Consider the following 20,315-nt stretch of genomic DNA (forward strand, 5'->3'; position numbering starts at 1 on the left):
TTATTTATTAGCTTAAAGCTAATAGCTGCAAGACATTGTTGGCCCGATTTCTAGCTAGACAAACAGAAGGCAGTATTATAGACTGCAGAAACCACAGTTTGTCAGCCTGGTGGTTTTTTTTTTTCTTCTTCTTCTTCTTCTTTTTTTTGTTAAATATGCTGTCCCTGAGAAACATGATAGAATTTGTTTTACTCCTCTTCTGTCAGGAAGTAACCCTTCTGGCTTTGTTAGAAGCATGGTTTGTAATAATTGTACCCACCCCAGATGGCTCCTGAAAACCCTTTGAAATGCCATCTGCCAGGCGTGTGTCCAGCCGGCAGCCTGTCATTCTGCTACAAGAAAAGAGGAGGCAGGGCCCCCTCCCAGCACAGCATCGCTCAATGGAGCCTGGTCAGGTTGGCCCAGACCCAGGGCGGGTTGCTCGGAGGATAACCAGGAGGAAACCTCCTGCTAGCTGGCAGCATGGAAAGGTTTTGTCTGGGTAATAAACCCTGAAGGTTTTGTGGGTGGAGACTTAGCCGCCCACCCACCCCCTTCCCCTGCAGCTCAAAGACCATTCTGAGCATATTTATTTACACGGGGAAAATGATATCTGCTAGTTTCATTTTTCCTTTAAAATGTAGCATTTTTGATGTTCTTGATTACTTTGAATCCTTTCAGGAAATTAAGACCCAGAGGTGACTGTTATCTTTAAAGTAAATCTGACAAATTGGATCTGAAAACATGGTTGAAAGCATTGGCAAAGATAAGATGGGTACAGGAGGGGAAAAAGAAGCAACATTGTCTGGTTTGGGAAAACTAAAAACCCGCTAAATCTTTTGTTTGATTTTATTTTAAACTCTCTTTTTCGGACTGGATTAAGTTTATGGAATTTTGGTGTGGAGGCTGGGTGTGAGAGCTGTCCTGTGGATGTTTAGAGCGCATTTAGGACAAACAGGTCCTTTCCCAGCAGGTTTCAAAGCGATTCTGTTCTTGCACCCCATGCTGGAATTTCTCAGTGTGATGTCGACTGTTTGTGTTTTACACGTTGTGGCTGAACAGCTTTTTTACTTGGCTCCAAAGCATCACACCCTCCTCCTTCTCTTCTGCCTTGTTGGCTGTTGCATTTTAGTCTCCTGTAAGAATCTTCCTCCTTTTCCCAGCTTCTAAAAGTTAGAGGGTCTAAGTGCCCTATCCAGACTTCTGGGCTTCGTTTTCTGTGCTCTCTCCATCCATTTCCTCTTTCTGACTCTTGCCTTCGAGTGCCAGTGGTTTGCTGATCAACTGCTCATTCCCAGATGAAGGTCCTCCCTCTGCTCTGACCTTCAGACACAAGGCTGCCTGTCCTCCAGCTGTCTGCACAGAGGTTTCTGATAGGCAGCAGCTCCCCTGGAACATGTCGAAAAGAGAACTCTTGATTCTCATTTCTCCCCAAAACCATCGCCCCTGTCCTCTCAGTCTCTATAAATGACACAACCCATTTGCCTAGGTCAGAAAATCCAAAGTCAGCCTTTATTGTTGTCTGTCTGTCTGTCTTTCTTTCTTTCTTTCTTTCTTTCTTTCTTTCTTTCTTTCTTTCTTTTTTCTTAAGTTTATTTATTTATTCCATAAGAGAAAGAAACCCAGCACCCCGACAGGGTCCTGATGCCATGATCTATCCCAACTTCAGCCAGCTCAAATTGTAGGCACACATGGGCCCAGTGTACTTGGGGAGGTCTCCCTACTTGAAGCAGCAACCTTCCCATGTGGGATTGCCTCACAAGCATCGTATTTTACTGCCACATCACATCTGGCTCTTATTCTTTCTTACATGCTGTGTCCAGTCCATCAGCCAGTTCTGTTAGTTCTGTCATCAAAATACAGACCCAGTGTGGTGTGATGAGTTGGCAGCTAGCCTGGGACTCTCAGAGGGTCTTCATTGTCTCTTACCTGGACTCTGCAGTAGCTACCTGACTGGTCTCCCTGCTTCTGGGCCGGCCCCTGCATCTCCATTCATTTCATTGCCTTTTCTTTGGAAGTTAAAGACCTTTTCAAAACAACTGAATCAAGGCACCATCTTGCTCAAAACATTTTAGAGACTTCTATCATCCTTAGATTAAAGGATGACGTGTTTTCTGTGGCCTATATGACCTGGTCCCTTCCTTTCATTTCTAACCTCTTTCCTTCATTCTACAATTAGCTGGTCCTTTTGCCCCTCCACCAACATGCTAAGCCTATAGTCACAGCAAACCTTTGGCCTTTCCCTCTACCTGGGGTGCTTCCTCATTATCTCTGCAATGACTTTTGTAATCACCTGATCCAAATAGCTTTCCTATTTTCATCTTGCTTCTTCCCTCCAAGACACTTTTTATCTTATTTAAATTTTTGCCACAGGGCATATGTACTCAGCGAGGAGAGAGAGACAGAATGAGAATGAGAAACATTCTCCTTCCCTCTCTACAGGACATGGTTGTGCCACAATCTTGTCTGTTTTTCCCTCCTTCCAGGATTTTGGGCACCCACACACACATGCCTGGTGTGTTTGTAGAGCCACTTTGTCTAGGACTCCGCCACACAATCAGCTATGCGGGATCTGGCTGCATTAACCGCCAGGCCACAGTTGAGCCCCAAGACACTTTCTAAAACTTGAATCTGCATTTTCTTTAACTCACAGAAGGATGATTTCTACCTAAAATTATGTGCTATATTTATATATATACATATATATATATGCATATATATCTCACAATAAAATATGAATTCCATTAGGACAGAGGCTTTGTTTGGTTTGCTAGTGTTTCCTAAATGAATGCTTGACCTATATTGGCACCTCAGTAAATATTTATTACGTGAATTAAACATACAATGACACACATACATATATGTGTATATAATAGCAGATTATTGTAGTGGGAATAGAACCAGATCCTATCAACTCATTTCATTCTAATAACATAATCTGTAATATATTCTATCAGTTGCTAACTGAGCCCTCTAGAAGGGTTCTCTCATTTAGTGCATATAACACAGCGTAGGGTGCCATTATTATCCCTGCTTTGCAGCTGAGGACACTGGGAAATAACAGAAGCTATGAAACAAGTCCAAGACCATAAACTTGCCGTTTCACACTCCCGGCCCTTGCGTATCAACAGGGTACAATACTGTCTTGATGTTTCTTGAGATATGAGTTTAAAAGTTGTGAATGGGGGCCAGCAGGGGGCGTGGTGGTTGAAGTACTGGATCCCACATGGCTGACTGTGTGGTTTAAGTCTGGGGTCCAGTGACTTGAAAAATACACTAGGCACATTGTGCGTGCATGCCCGAAATCCTGAGAGGAGAATGGAGGAGAAGGGATTACAGTGTTATCCTCTTCCTGGGGATGATTTCCCTTCCCTTCCCTTCCCTTCCTCTCTCTCTCTCTCTCTCTCTCTTTCACATGCACCTTATAGCAAAAAATAAAACCAAAAAAGCTGTGAATGACCTTAAAAGACTTGCCTTCAGCCATCAGGGAAGATAGAAATGGGGAAAACATTAGCAAACAGTACAAGAGTTGACTTCTGAGTAATACGCGAGTAGGCTTGTTTACCAGAAAGACCCAGCAGGCTGCACATCAGAAGCAAACATTCACAGTACAACCATTCTGTGGGTGTCAGCTACCTAAGACATTCAGAGTTCAGAGGGCAGAAAGCTAGGCTCATTTAAAAATGTATTTGGCCAGTGTAAAGTATGACAAAACTTTAAGAAGTATAAAACATGAAACCAAAGGATGAGTTTATTTTAGTGCAAGAATTTTGAAGTCCATGCATAATGTGGACTATGGTGAACTTTTTAAAACCTCTCTTGTGGAAGAAGTGTAGAGTTTTTCTTATGGGTAAATGGGAATTACGGATATTCAGTGTAGGTGTGTGGACGTGGTCATTGACATATGCAACTGTTCGAAGACTGCACCCTGCCAGGACTGTGGGAACTACGAGGCACATACAGTTGGTTATTTAATTGTTTTAAAGTTCAATGAGGAGATCCTGGAAATAATGGAAAATTTCTGCTTATTAATATAGGAAAGCTTTGACCTGAAAAACATTTCCTTAGATACGATGCCTTGGAAGCTGTGCCATGTTAATCTTATCACCTGACTTGACCATAGGAGCAGAAATCACTATTTTTCCTCTTTTTTGGACTTCCATGATCTTTAACATAGGGTCTGGTATGCACTACAACATTGCTTCTTGGTTTATTTTCTTTTCTTGGCTTATGTGTTAATCACATTCTGTCTTTAACTTCTGTGCTTTGACTGAGACTGCACTAAAACCCTAGGTCCACAGGGCAGCACGTACTCTGGGTCAGTTGAGTACTCTGGAAGTTCCATATAATTTCAAAAGAGGAGTTGTTACATAACATTTACTTGCTGTTAAGAAGAGCAGACTAACTCAGGAGACTTTGCTACCAAATGCAGTGTTTTTCTCTCCAGTCAGAACTTACGGGTGGCCTCCCTTTTACCAACCATATTAATTACATGGAAAGCAGGAGCATTGTCATGCCTGGGAGATGTCCGGCCACAGATCTTGAGCAATCAAATTTCTCTAGTGATGTGTTTATGCAGTGGCTGTCATTTTCTTCAAAGGTCTTATTACGTTGGAACTTGCCAGATGTATTGGGGAACACAGGAATTCCAAGGCCTATGATAAAAATATAAACCCCTTAGGCTCTGAGATTAAGATGGATCACTTTTTAGTGTTTACTGGAGTCCTAAAAGCTACTGGTTGTGAATGTTGTCTGTAATAAATGCAGTTCACCTTTTCCATTCAGTGCATTTTAAAACATGGTAAAATCACTCTGGATTACCTCACTGTCCTTGGTTTTCTCTTTTTCCTACTCAGGGGTCCCAGGAAGGTAGAACTGAGGATGCTATTCTGTTAGAATGAAGTTGTCTTTACTAGGTCCCTGTCTGGACAGATAAATCTGCAGAGATTTAAACTAGCCCGCTTACTGAACAGGTTATTTTAATTACACCTGGATGCCAAACTTCCTGTTCTCATTACCTGATGGTTTCTCGTACCTTTGTGTTTCCTGCTACAGGCACGACCCGGTCTCCACGAGAAGGAGAAGTGCCTGGCGTGGACTACAACTTTCTGACTGTGAAGGAGTTCTTGGACCTCGAGCAGAGTGGGACTCTTCTGGAAGTTGGCACCTATGAAGGTGAGCTTATCTGTACGGTGGCAGTGAGGATGCTTGTCTCCTGGGTGCCTCAGAGGATCCAAAGCCATCTTGGCAAATATATTGCAGACTAGGGAGGCATGAAAAAATCATAGGAAATTGCAGTTCACCTTAATGTGATTAATAATGAAATACGTGGACTAAGGCTTTGTTGAGTTTTTTAAAAATAGTTTTGCTTTTTTTCAAGAGTTTTTTCCTACAATTTATTAATTTGTGTGTGTGTGTGTGAGTATTTTAATATGGACAGGAATGATATTAAAAAGATAAGGAAGAAAATTAATGGTTAATCACAAAATATGACCTTATGGATAGTGTCATTTTAATCTTGAAGGAATGGAATGTCTTTTTACCACTTACTTTAGTGAAAAATATATTTACATTTTCATAAAACAAACTTTTTATGATGTTTAGTAATTTATTTTGTATACCTTTCCCCTACTTACCTGGTTTCCCATTCACTGTTACAATGTTATAGTTTCTGTTTACTGTTCTGAAGCTTCTTTCTGTAAATACAGACATGCACATGTGCGGGCTTATGTACATGTGTGTATGTTCTTGTTTCCTTCCCATTTTACACAAAAGTAATGTACAGTACGTGCCACTGGGTACCTCGCTCTTTTTATTTAATAGTATGTCTTAATAGGTCTTTGCGATTCAGTAATGGAGCACTTCTCTTTTTTTAAGTCTATTTTATTCATGTGAGAGAGTGTAAGTGCACCCACATGCCACATGCATGAGAGAGACTTGAGAGAGAGAAAGAGAGGGAGAGAAGCACAGAGAGATACAGATTGAGATACAGATCGACCTAGACAGGACCTCATCACAGCAAGGCCCCCTCCCCAGCCCTAAAGTTTAGAGCGTACCCATTTCCAGAATGTTTTGGGCCAAAAATCTAAACATGTGCTTGGCCATGTGGCTTCCATGTTGTCATTCAGTATGCTACTGACCACACGACCAGGTTGAGCTTTTCTTTTTAAAATTACCGTGTAATTCCTTTGCATGGACATACTATAATTTATTCAACTAGTTCCCTATGGGTTAACATTTGGGTCATTTTCAGTTTTTGATATTTCACAAGACTGCTATATTAAATCGCATTGACCTATATCACTTCACACAGGTGAAAAATATCTTTGGGATGATACACCACGTATAGTTTTGGTAGGTCAGAACTAAATGTTGGTGCAGGGGGAGTTACATTTTCTGAAAACAGTATTGCAACTCAACAGTATTGCAACTCAGTTGCTCTTTAGATTGTTCTTATTCTTGGCAACAGAAGTGGCATAATATGATACTGTTAACCAGGTCAAATTGTTGATTTGGTTCTGGGAATTACATTCTATGTATCTCTACAAACTCCTAAAAATTGGATTTATTGGACAACCACAGGGGCAGTGTAAAGATCATGCTTTAAAAACAAAATATAAATGCAAAGTAGACTGTTGTTGTATCAGGGCATCCTAGCTTTGATGTGTTATTTTGCCGCCCTTTACAGGCCACATCTGGCCATCACGTAGTGACCACGAGCCACAGGTTTGTGGTGTCTAGTTTGGTGTTCTTTGGAGAGGGAAGAGAAGGAACAGAACATTGTCTTTGTACATGTTGTTCAAATTGTGAATACACATTGGGCAGTGTTTAGACATTGATCATATTCCTGATTGTGAAGTCAGGAATATGATTTTTAGGTATTGCTAATTATCAGTTGAATTAGTTTACTGCCAGTGGATGTGACTGGGTGGCTGGTGGGCTGGGCAGGAGGTCTGCGAATAGTTAAGATCTGGGACTCCTGGGAGGGAAGGAAGAGGGGTTAAGTGAATGTAGGAGGAGCTTCACCAACACACTATCTTTTTTTTTAATTAAGAATTATTTAATTTAATTTTATTTATTGTTATTATTGTTATTTTTTCATTTGACCAGAGAGACACAGGAGGGGGGGGGTGAGAAAGCGAGCCACCAGCTCCAGGACTTGAACCATGGTCAGCCATGTAGGAGTCGAGCACCTTAATTGTCATGCCATCTGCCGGCCCCTCAACCTACTGCCTTGTACATGTGAATTGAGTTACATATTCATTTGACATGACTAGAACAAGTGTGAATCCTCTTTGGTTAGCAGGCAGGGATTTGTCCTTATTTGAAATCAGTTATTATTCCCATCTGGGGAACTTGAGTCTCCTAATATAAAAAACATCCATTTGCATTTTTGGAGAGGCGAGGAGTGGGAGTGGTTGTGCAAAGCGGAAGAGTGTTGAACTGGAAAGGAAAAGCTTGTGATTTAGATGCCAATTAAACTTAGGAAAAGGAACATAAACTCACTTTACTCAGATGTTTATGTGACAAATAATATAGGTGGGATAAATTATTTTTCTCCTTTCACTTTATCATTGTAACAAGTATACCTATTATATTCACATTTTTAGATGAGAATGCTGAGGCCAGGTGGCATACAATAAGTTTTCCAAGGCTGTACAGCCAGTTCTAAAATGCTGGAACAGGAGCCAGACCCAGCTCCGTTTGACTTTCAGATCCCACTCTGCTGCATAAGAAGACAAACTGAGCTGAAACCATGAATTATGAAAAATAGCATGTTAGTACGTTAACCTAGCTGCCTGGTATGTGGCAGTAGGGGAGTGTATTTCAGAAAATGCCTGATTGTCTGGGCTAAAACTGTGTTTTTATAAATGTCAGTTGGTTCTTTTGCAATTGGAATTTTCTTCGGTCTAGAATTAATCCTTTCTACTTTATATGCATTTGACTGTGTAGTGTTTCTTCAGCCTTTGACCTTTTAGTGGTATCGTTTCCCTTCCATGTGATGTGGCTCATCATTTGTTGGAACTGACTGGAGTATATTACGTTGACTCCTATGAGCTGAGAGCACAGTCGAATTCATATTAAATGCCACATATTGTCAGAGGAGTGGGCTGGTGGGGGAGCTCTTTAGAGAACTTCTGTCTCTGCCTCCCTGCTTGGGCCCCTTGATGGTAGCTGCTGTCTAGCGGTGGGCGCGAACAGGTAGACGGGCTGTGCTGTCACACTGCCTGAGTCTGAGTCTCAGCCTCTCTGTGATGGAGCTGTGTGCCCTCCGGCAAGCTACTTAATGCTCCACGTCTCCATTTTCCCTTTGGTAAAATGGGGATAATAATAGTGCTTCCTCATAGGTATGGCTAAATGAGACAGTAATTGGAAAGGGCTTAGCAGAGTGTCTGACACATGTAAGCTCTCAATCAGCATTAACACTTGTATTTACACACATGCCTGGTCCAGAATCGCTACTGTTCTGGAGTCTTTCCCCTTTCTACTGGTCAGTAAGCCAGTGGATTTGCCAGGAACATCTCTTTATTTATTTCCAGAGAACGTCTCAACTTTTTTCACTCCTTGAATGTCTTTCTCTTCTACTTATTTCAGAAAAAAAAAAAAAAGAAAGAAAGAAAAGAAAAAAGTCTACCATGGCCATACAAAACACTCTTTGAAGAAGCGTACTTTAAAATTATTATTCTTTTTATGTGCCAGAGGCTGTATACACTCTCCCTACAGAGGGAAAGAAAGAAAGAAAGCACCTTATACCAGGGCATGGTGGTACCATAATCTTTTCTCTTCCATCTAGCCATCGTTTCGGGATTTGGGGTGCACATGCACACACACCTAGCATGTTTTTCAAGCTGTTGGCACCAGATTCAGATGGCATAGTTGGCCGTGCGGAATTCAGCTCCTTTAATCACTAGTCCACAGGGTCAGTCGTAAAAATGTTTTAAAGAATTATTTATTTAATTAAATTAACTAATTATTATTATTATTATTATTAGTTTAATTTGACCAGAGAGAGAGAGAGAGGGAAAGTGAGAAAGCAAGCTACTAGGTCCAGGACTCAAACCACAGTCGCTTATGTGGGAGTCCAACGCATTTACCACCCTGCCACCCACTGGCTCCGCCAACAATGAAATATGTAAATCAAAGCAGTAAATGCATATAAAGCCCAAGTTGTTTCCTCTCTTCCCCACAGGTAGCCATTGTTGAAGGATCTAGTGCAAATGTTCAGGAAACTTACACGTAAGCAGCCTACACATAATGTATTCTTATATATTTCACTCTAGTCTTAAACTTTGCACCTTGGAGGTTGTTCCACAGTATCCTGAGTTCATTCTTCATAAATGCTGCATATACTCATTGTATAGATACGCATAATTTATTTAGCTAGATCCCTCATGCGTGAATGCACATGTAGGATGTTCTCTCCCCTACCTCTCTCCTCTCCCCCTTTTTGGTGATGGTGTTATAAACAAATGCTGCAATGAGCGTCCTTATTGATACGAGCATAACTATAGAGTAAGTATTTGATGGTGAAGTTTGAAAGCAAACCCTTTTATGCATGTCCAGTCCATTTTACCAAGTACTTATTGAGCATTTATTTTGGCTCAGCTACTGTCCTGAGGCAAGCAAAGCAATGTGCCGGGAAGAAGACCAGAACTGTGCTGTCTCTGAAGGTGCTTATGTTTTTGGTGATTTATTTTTGCCAACACTTGTGCAGCGTGTACTCTCTGTGGGGTGCTCTTTAAAGTGCATTATGTAAGGACCAGCAGATGACATACTGGTTACTTCACTGGACTCACACATAGTCAAATGCTGTTAGAGTCCCAGACCTGGTGACTTAAACAAACAAACAAACAAAGAAACAAACAAAAAAACCACCCTGGGTTCATGTGTGTGTATGCCCAAGATCTCGAGAGTAGAAGAGAAGGCCATCCCCCCTAGGAGGTGATTTCTCACTTTTCTGTCTCTCTGTTTCTTTCTGTCTCTCCAAAGAGTGCACACAGGCTATAGCAAAAATCTCTCTCTCTTAAAAAAATGGGGGGGGGGGACAAAATGTATTATGTGTATCAACTCATTTACTCTTCCTAATAAGTCTGTGAGGTGCCTACTATTTCACTCATTTTATAGAAGAGGAATACGAGACCTGGAAATGCCAAATATCTTCTTTAAGTTCACATGGTGAGTCAGAAGTAGCACTAGGATTTAAATCCAGTCTCCCTGGATCCAGTCTACACTCGACAGCCTCGCATTCTTGAGAGGCAAATGCAATAGAACCAGTTTTAAGAATAGTGGTGACTGAGGATTTACAGATGGCATGGTGGTTGGGGCACTGGACTCCCACATGGCTAACCGTGGTTCAAGTCCTGGAGCTGGCAGCTTGCTTTCTCACTTTCCTTTTCTTGCTTTCTCTCTGTCTGGTCAAATTAATTAAAAAAAAAATAGTAACAAATAAAATTAAATAATAATTCTTTTTTTTTTTTTTAAAAAAAAGAAATAGTGGTGACTGCTTGAGTGTTCAGAGAGGGAAACTACAGGGTGATCTGGAAGCCTTTAACAAGAGCACTTGTAACAGTCTACTGTCAGGAAAACCTCCCCTTGAGGAGGTGAATTTTGTAGAAGGCCTGTTAGATCAGGTGAGAGGCTCAGAGACACTTAGATTAGCCGTCACTGTGGGCTATTAGGCCTGAATCCAGAGAGAGTAATTGTGATGAACCAAGAGTCTGTTAGGACCCTGGCTTCTAGTAAGGGAGGAAAGCACCTATGCCCTGTTTCCTTAACAAGCAGGAGGATACTGCAAGAGGAAACCTTCTTCAGTGCTGGAATGATTCCATATTCTGAGGTGTCTGATACGGCAACCACTAGCCACCTGTGACTCTGAAGAAGCTAAAATTTGAATTAATTTATATTTAATACTTTAATAGTTGTAAACAAATTCAAATTGAAATGGCTAGACATGACTGGCAGCCACCATTTTTTACAGTGCAATTGAACAGTGAAGATTCATTCGAGGAGATCTTCTTTCTCACCAGCCAACTTCACGGAACTAAGCATACATAAGAGTTAAGCTCCTTTTAAAAGGCATAATTTGGAATCTTTCCAGAGGAGTGGTGATCTTTTGTGTGTTCATTTTGTGACATGCCATATGGCCAGCAAGAAGAGGGAATCAATAAAACCTCAAGGCCTGGTTACCTTAAGAATTTTACTTCAGACCCAGTATTTGAGATGTAGGTGAGTAAAATTGTAGAATCTTAGAGCTAGAAATGCAGTAGAGTTTATCCCTTCAGAAAAAAGAACTGAGATTCAGAGGGAGATTGGCCTAAAATGCTAAAGGGAATTGAGGACAAAGGTGGGACAAATGCCCATGGCCCAAGTCATGTCCCAGGCAGGGCTGGGATGTGGTTTTCTCCCTCTGCCTGAATATTAATGCTGCTTTTTAGCCTTGATGACTGGTTCATGTGTTTGTTAATTTATTCATTAAGGATAAAACACTGAGCAAATGCAGATATGGTAACTGTCTTTATGGATCTTCCTGTTCAGAAGCCAAGACATGATATTCAGAAAAACAAAAACATAACATAATTCTAAGTGTATTAATATCTTACAAGGAGGCCGTAAGAAGATGGGTGATTCAGTGTCTATGGGCTTGGGAAGAATCTCCCCTGTAAAGTAGGAATTGAAGTATCTGTTTAGTGAACTGGAATTAGGTTACTAGACTTAACAAATAAAAACACAGACCATCCTGCCTTGCATTTTATGTGGAATTCCTAGTTGGAATTATCTTTGGAGTACATTGATGATGACAGTGAAGGGTTAACTGAATCTAGAGATATTAGAGGTCTAGAGGGCGTCAGGAAAGTCCTGATGTATTTTTCTATGTTTTTCTATGCAAAAATGCTTCAGGACTTTCTTAACGATCCAGTAGTATACGATTAAAAAGCTGAATTTGTGGGCCAGCCCATGAAGTAGTGGTTAACATAGCTGGATCCCACATGGCCTACCACATGGTTTGAGCCCCAACCTGATTGCTTGAGAAACACACCAGGCAAGTGTACATGTGTGCCCAACATCCTGAGGGGAGGGAGAAATGGAGAAGGTATGTGGCACGATCATTCCCCATGGGATTTCTCTCTCTCTCTCTCTCTCTCTCTCTCTCTCTCTGTCACTCTCTATCTCCAGTGAGTGAATGTGCCCTCTGGCAAATTAAAAAAAAAAAAAAGCTGTATTTGATAGTGTATTGGTTATTGTGAAAAGGCAGTCGAAGAGAGAACTGATGCCAGTCCTCTTAGGATAATTCCTAGTTTCCGTCTTCTGTAACTGGATAGATGGGGTACCACTGCCAAGATCGGAAACATAAGGAGGAGGCAGGGGGTGGTGGTGGTGGAGGAGATAGGCAGGGACTCCCTCATGAAACTCCCATCCCCACCAGCTACAATTCTGACAGGCGCATATATGACTCCCAACAGAGTAGCCACCCTGCGTGGCTGTATGAAGGACCCACAGGAGTGGACGTTATTGGTAGTTTGTCATCGGCCTGTGCTTCACAATTTGAACCAATACCTCATTCTGTCTCTGCACAGAATCTGTATCAAGGCAAAGCGAAGACAAGAATAAACATATTCTTCCCTCTTGGCCCAACTTCCTAATGGTAGTGCTGAACTAATTTATTTTATATGGTGCTTGAAATACATCAACTGAACCATTTTTCTTTTGCCTCACTTTCATTTTTTTTTTCTTTTGACATTTTTGCTCTGCAAGACAGGTTGCTGCCTCAGCCAGCCCTTGGGATTTCTCTAGGAGAGTTTACAAGGATGAACTATTGCAGTGAGGGGTGGTTTCAAACATAACCTGTTTTACAAATGCCTCTGGGTAGAAGTAGTTTATTATATACTTTGAGCATTGCAAAGGCTTTGCTTCAGCATGGAAATGCAGTGCCAGGTGACATTTCAAAGTGGAGTTATGGTTTGCATATTTCTGCATGTTAAGTAGCAAGGGTATGTCAGCACTCACTAATGTTTTTGTTTTGCTTCCTAGAAGGTCTGCAAAAAAAAAAAAATACAGCTGCCAATGTTGTACTTTTTTGGGGACACAGAGATAAAACAGGGGTGAAGAGAGTACTTGTTTGTCATTGAGGAAAGTGAGACCGTCTGGAGTCCTATTCTTTGGCAAGCCCTGGAAGCCGTCTGTAGTGATAAGCTCTGTTGGCAAACTCTGCCATAGAGTGTTCTCTGTTGATAATAAAAGTAACCAGATGAAATCTGTGCTGTAATTGGCTGTTCCTCTGCATAAGAGGCTGGGAGTGCTGGGGCCAGGGAAGTATTGCTTAATTCTTGTCTCAAAGATCACCAAACAGCCTAGAAGTTGGAGACAGACAAATCTGCATTTAAATGCCAGTCTTCATTTTTAAATTGTGAGACTCTCAGTCTCTTCATCTCAAGATGGGAACATTGATGCCTTTTTCTGTAGAATTGTTCTAAAGATTAAAGTAAGTGAATTTATGGGTGGTAGCATACCAGCATCATAGGTGCACGAAAAGGTTACTTTTTAGTTGTCATTCTTTGACTGTGTGTTTGATAATGTGCTCTTGCACACGTAAGAATAATTAACTGCCTACCACATGAGATACAATTGAAGACACTAGGGTTTATTACATGCTAACATTGTGCCACACACTGTACTGAGTACTTGGTGGACGTTATCTGATTTCATCTTGATAGAAGCCCTAATAGGCAGGTACTGTTTCTGTCTTTGTACCGTGGGAACTGAGGCAGAAAAGAGAGATGTCTCTCGCCTTGTTCGAGGTCACGAAACTATTAATTTGTGTTGTCTTTGGTCTTATATGCGAAGCCAATTGGCACTGGCAAGGACAAACATCTAATTATAGGACACTGACATATTGTCCTTCTATTTACACAAAGCACATGTTTGTAGGGTAGGGCAGGTAGAAAAAGAGAAATTGATGGGAGTTTTATGAATGATACCATCATACGTTGAGCAAGCAAGTCAGAAAGTGAAGTGATACGGATCTGTGGTAATTCAGATACACTTGATGGTCTGGTCATGAGTCATGCTGTTAAAAACCAGATCTGCAGTCCAGCTATGTAGGAGGATCCCAGGTTGGAGTCCCAGAGCACTGTCTCTACCTGTGGCTTCCTTATTCTGCCAAGAATTGCTGTTGTCCACATGTGCCTGACAGTGGGTTAGGCTGGGCAAACAGTGATGCACAAAACCAGATGTGGCCCCTTCCCCTGGGGAGATTAATTTTAGGATGAAGACAGGTACTGATTAAACTATTTGATAAATAGAGCAAAGGGCTTTAGGAAAAGGAGGTAGGTGGTTCCCTGAGGACTATAAGAACTGATAAGAACAGCTTTGAAATACTGTGTGGGGTTAGAAATCCTGTCCCTGCTGATGAATGGGTGGTTGCTGAGCCAGGAGCAGAGGGAAGAGCTGGGGAGGGTGGTAGTGTGTGTGCGGGAGCTGAAGGGAGAACAGTGAGGTCAGATGGAAGGAGCGAGTGGAAGGTAGCTGTCTAATGTACTTGGTGGTGCCCAAGGATCAGACCTCTCAGGCCTTGATGCAGGAGATGAGCCAGCTATGCTGGATGTCCATGTGTTTACCTACTGCATGTATGCTTGTAGGTCACACATAAAGAGATTAAGGTTTATATTGTCCTCCCTCCTCCCCCAAATGGAAGCTGTTTCACCCCATTCAGATGACACTACCCCTGTGGACAATGTCTGCTGGAGATTCCCAGCCATGGGTGGTCACAACCATCCGTCCTGCTGTTACTTCCAGAAGCATGTCTTATAGGAAAAAACAGACAGGTCTCCTCCACTGTTGTTGCCCTGTCCTCCTAGACCCTAGACCTTCCAGTCATGTGACCCAGTGAAAGGGATTTCCGCACCTCTTGACCTCCATGGCATTTATTGCTCTCTACTCCTTATGGCTTCGCATACGTAGCCCACGGTAAGCCATGGGCCTGCGGCAACAGCAGCACAGCTAAGAACTTGTTAGAAATTCAAATCCCAGACCCACTCGGCCCTACTCAATCAACATCTGCATGTCATGCAATTTAATTGTTTGCACATTGAAGTTTGAGACAATTCATGTGTACCACATAGAACGGCTGTGAGGTTCTTGTTTCAGGCCCATTTTTATATTTGATTTCTTGTGTCTAACATAGTGACTGGCATAAGAAAGCTTCTCTGTAAGGAAACAAATGAATGGATATTAAATTTGGACAAGTTAAGGGGCTATACAGATTTAGTTCATTCTGGCTTAAAACCCAGGGTTATGGTCCTCCTTAAATATTTTATAAAACTCTAAAAATTGATTTGCAGTCCCCATTAATTTTTAAATGTGTGTCAGAAAATATTTTCTTTGGCTTGGTGGTGGCCAGAGATTGTGCCTGTTAATTAAGGCCAGCAGCGGCTTCCTCTCATGTCTTCCCTTCCCTCCCTTTCCCTCCCCAGCTATCATCCCTGTTGAGTTTTATTGTAGAACCAGTTCTGAAAATAGCAGCAGAGACAAGCACATTCCCACTTGGGAGGGAGCCTGGCCACCTCGGGAAGTGTGTGCTGGGCAGCAGGGAGACGGTGAGCCAGTCAGGCTTCTAGCTCATGGATACTGTGCAGCCTGCCAAGTGATAACCCCAGTTAATTTTTATATCACTGAGGATTCTTCAGATAATTTTTATTTAATATCATTGAGTGATCCATACGTTCTTCACATGGACTTTCTCATGCATGGTGCATGCTGTCTGTAAAGTTTGTGTTTGTACCATGATTAGACTTTGTTTGATGAAGACCAAACGGTTGAGAAGGTGGAATGTCATGGGGTAGGTAGGAGTCCTGAACTCAAGTACCTAGGAGGCCAGGCAGGTTGGGGAGGAGGATGAACAGGCTGAGTAGAGGCAAGGGAGACCAGCAGTGACTGTGGCAAACTAAAGAGCAGAAGGTAACTTATCCTGCCCATCATTGCACGGAAAAGACAGTTCACAGAATAATAAACCCATTGATGAAAGCCCAAGAACAAAAACCAATGCACTGAAAATGTGTTCACTCAAAGACCGATTCATGAATTGAAGATTGTTTGAAGTTGAAGGTTTTCTCATACCCGTACTCAAGCTTCTGTTCATGCCCTTACACCTGCCTCTACCTGTGTCTGATAGCAACCTGTAGGGCGGTCTTCTAGATTGGATTCAATGTCTTTGTCTGCCCAAGAGTTAAGGGAGAGTGAACAAGAAGAGTCAAAACTTCTCTGCAGAAATCCTTGAATTAGTGAGTATGTTCGGGTGGATTGACTTTAGACACACACTTGCTTATCAGCATTGCATGTAAGAGATGGAGTCCAAGAATCAGACCTTATAGCTTGCAACCAGCATTAAAAATCCAGATTTTAATTAGAAGCATTTCTTTTTTATTTTCCTTCTCAACTTGCCAGAGGGTGTGTGTGCTTGCCAGGGAGAGAAAGAAATGAGAGAGAAAATAAGAAAGTACTCCTTCTCCATGAAGATAGTCACACCTCAGTCCTTCTCTGTTTCTTTCTCTTTTGGGGATTTTGGGCTTGTGTGCACATGCATCTGGCATGTTTCTTAAGTTTCTAGGTCTGGGTATCCAACTATGGGATCCAGATGCCTTAACCACCACTTTATTGGCTGGTCTGGAAATATTCCATATTCTATTAAATGTTAGTCACTAATTCTTTTTTTTTTTTTATTTTAGAGAGAGATTTTTTGCTATAGGGCATGTGCACTCACTAGAGACAGAAAACAAGAAATCACCCTGTAGGGGGGATGGCCACACACAGTCTCTTCTCCATTTTCTGTCAGCATTTTGGGCATACAGGCACCTGGTGTGAGTTTTAAGCTGGCAGATCTGGGACACAAACCATAGTCGACTACATTGGAGTCCAGCAACGTAACCATTACACCATCTGCTAGACCTACTAGTCACTAATTCTAGCTATTTTAAAACAATGTGTAAGGAAAAAACTGAAAACATGTCTGTGAAGGATTTTTTTTTTTTTGAGAGAGATTTTCGCTATAGGGCGCGTGCGCTCTCCAGACAGAGAGAGACATAGAGACAAAAAGTGAGAAATCACCCCCCGGGGGGATGGTCACACTGCAATCCCTTCTCCTCCATTCTCCTCTCGGGATCTTGGGCACACACGCACACACGCCCGGCATGAGTTTTAAGCCACCGGGTCCGGGGCGCGAACCACGGTCGACTATGTGGGAGTCCAGCGACATAGCCATTACGCTAACTGCTGGTTCCTAGTGAAGGAAATTTTAAACCTCCTGTAGTTAGAAAATAAGTACGTAGCAGCTTTCTATGAAGACTATAGGTTACAATATGGGAAATAAGAAATGCAGAGATATTTGAATAATAACATCACTTCATATTTATAACACTTTATAGTTACAGAATACATTTTTAAAGAATTATTTTATTTAGCTTTATTTATTTATTCATTTGCTTATTTCAGTTTGACTAGAAAGGGACAGAATGAGAGAGAGAAAGTGAGAAATCAAGCCGCCAGGTCTGGGACTCGAACCGTGGTCAGCCATGTGGGAATCCAGCACCTTTAACCACCATACAACCTGCTAGTCTGCAGAATACTTTTTAAATATCCAGCTTGTGTAATTATCCTGATAATCCTAGGAAGTCCCTACAGCTGGTGCTATCATTCTCATTTCACAAAGAAAGTACAGAGAGACTGAAAGTAGAACAGGTGAGTTTGCTATTGGCAGGTTTGTGTGCTTACTCCTTTACAGCAAAAAAGAATAGTGCTCAGACACCATGTGTCAGCACTTTGGACACATTATCCCCTAATCCTCAAAATATGGTTGTATAAGCTTCATTTAAAAATTTGGAAACACATTTTATCAATATTTGAATTTGCTGTGATTTGATTACGTCTAAGTTTCATATGTTGGGAATGTACTTGTCATTGTGATAGTATTAAGAGGTGGCATCTCTAAGATTGATTAGGTCATGAGAATTTTTATGATCGCGTTAATGTCATTGTCATGAGACTAACTTAATTATCTCGGAAATGGGTTCCTGATATAAAGGGATGAGTTTGGCGGCATTTCATCTGTCGTAAGTGTTCGCTTCTGCCTTCTGTTTTCTGCCAAGGAATGACCTTCACCAGATGCTGGTAACACACTCTTAGACTTCCCAACCTCCAGAAATGTGAACCCAGTAACTTTCTGTTGCTGATCAATGACGTAATCTGTGGTATCCAGCCTCATTCTAGTGGCAGACTTCAGAGTAGAAGAAAGGCTTTTTTTAACTGAACTATGTCATTTTATCCTAATAGGTACTCTAGATTTAAACAGGGTTTTCAGTTTTTTCTTTAGAATTTTTTGTTTTGTTTTGTTTGTTTTTGTTTGTTTTGCTTAGGGCGCATAAGAGGGAGAGAGAGAAAGAGAGAGACAGTGAGAGAGAAAGTGAGAAATCACTCCTGAGGGGGGTGACCACTTCCCAATCCCTTCTCCATTCTCCTCCAGGATCTTGGGCATATAAGTGCATGTGCCAGGCATGATTTTCAAGCTACCAGGTCCAGGTCCATGCAGTCAGCCATGTGGGAATTCAGCAACATAACTGCTATGCCATCTGCTGGGTCCATAAACAGGGTTTTCTTAGAATTCCAGTTTAAGGAAAAGGGCAAAGACTTTATGAAATGGTTAGATGAGTTGCCCAGCATCACATAGCTACTTAGTGGTGAGATCTGAACCCTGGGCTGTCTCATCCAAGCTCTTCATCTGTATGTGTGCTGAAGTTCCTCAGGACGGCTAATACCTTATGTATCAGGTTAAGCCAAGTGAAATGACTACTGCCCGACAGTTTGTATCTTTCATAATAGCAATTTCTTATAGTTCAGTCTAACAATATGTAATTAAGCTAAAACTAATTTCCAGATACAGGAAACAACTTTGAACAAGTAGATTGTTTGGGACTATATGGAGTTGCATTGACAAATGTGCTAATCATTTATTAGTTTTAAGACTTTAAGTTTGGTAGCTGAGAATGGGCATCTGCTGGAAAATCCACACACATTTGTCAAATATAGGTGGAACTTTCATTTTCCAGGCACTGATTTCTGTCATTAAGGTGGGTATCCAAGTATTAATTGATTAAAAAATTTTATTTACATTTCATTACATCTTTACAGTTACAGCATGGTTTTCCCGGCATGAATATAGTGCATATTTATCAAGTCAGAGACATTATAAATATACATTACCATCAACAAATTACTTTTCATTTTCGTGTCTCTTAAGTGTTTTGTTTTCACCCTGATCCCCTCTGTCCCACCCCCATTACCCACCCCCTTCTGTGCTACCTCTAGTATCTATAGTTGCCATCCCAGTCTTTGACTTTTGAAAAATATTAATTTTATGAATGATGATTTCTGTTTAATGGCTCTGTAACAAAGTGATAAGGTTTTATGATTATAAATATAAAATAATAAGTAAAGGGTCCCATACTTTAGTCACATCTCTCGGTAGAAGGTTCTTGTTTATAGACATTATAGACATTAGTCTTAATTTATTACCTAACTCTAAAATACACATAATGCTTTGGTGTAATATTGATCAGGAAGGAATTAAAATAGTAGAGCTTTGTCTTTTTTCTTACCATGGAGGTTATCTTTTAAATAGTTAACTGTCGTACGTTTTTAAACATCACTAGTCTTCCGTGAATGCAAAAGTTAATACTTTGGCCTGTTACACCTCTAACAAGGGCATGAGATGTTCTTTGGCATAAGCTCTGTAGAAATGCAAGTGCATTTCTTGGTTCTGGGCCATTTCTTCCTTCCTCAAGTGTTAGTCCCTACATGTATCTGTGGGATGCCTATCCTCAAGCTGGTTATACTCAGTTTTTATGCCTTTAAGATAGAAACCGGAAAGAAGATTTTTGAAGAAATTAGTAGCTCATCTTCCATGGAAAAACTATAGCCACTGAGTTGAGTAGTTGCCACCAGAGTGCACTTTGCAGCACCTTTAACCACCATACAACCTGCTAGTCTGCAGAATACTTTTTAAATATCCAGCTTGTGTAATTATCCTGATAATCCTAGGAAGTCCCTACAGCTGGTGCTATCATTCTCATTTCACAAAGAAAGTACAGAGAGACTGAAAGTAGAACAGGTGAGTTTGCTATTGGCAGGTTTGTGTGCTTACTCCTTTACAGCAAAAAAGAATAGTGCTCAGACACCATGTGTCAGCACTTTGGACACATTATCCCCTAATCCTCAAAATATGGTTGTATAAGCTTCATTTAAAAATTTGGAAACACATTTTATCAATATTTGAATTTGCTGTGATTTGA

The 20,315-nt window shown here is 41.2% G+C and overlaps 1 protein-coding gene across 17 annotated transcripts in view; it reads left to right on the top strand.

Moving 5' to 3' along the window:
• The window catches only part of MAGI1 (membrane associated guanylate kinase, WW and PDZ domain containing 1), a 794,937-nt gene that overhangs the window by 636,425 nt on the left and 138,197 nt on the right, over positions 1–20,315 (top strand). For all 17 annotated transcript variants that reach the window (XM_006160376.2, XM_027776543.1, XM_027776544.1 and 14 more), the window contains one exon: positions 5,035–5,154. In XM_006160376.2, the coding sequence (XP_006160438.1) occupies positions 5,035–5,154 (120 nt within the window). The remainder of the gene's footprint in view (positions 1–5,034; positions 5,155–20,315) is intronic.

Source organism: Tupaia chinensis, unplaced genomic scaffold (assembly GCF_000334495.1).
Source record: "Tupaia chinensis unplaced genomic scaffold, TupChi_1.0 Scaffold000682_1, whole genome shotgun sequence".
Taxonomy (NCBI): Eukaryota; Metazoa; Chordata; class Mammalia; order Scandentia; family Tupaiidae; genus Tupaia; species Tupaia belangeri.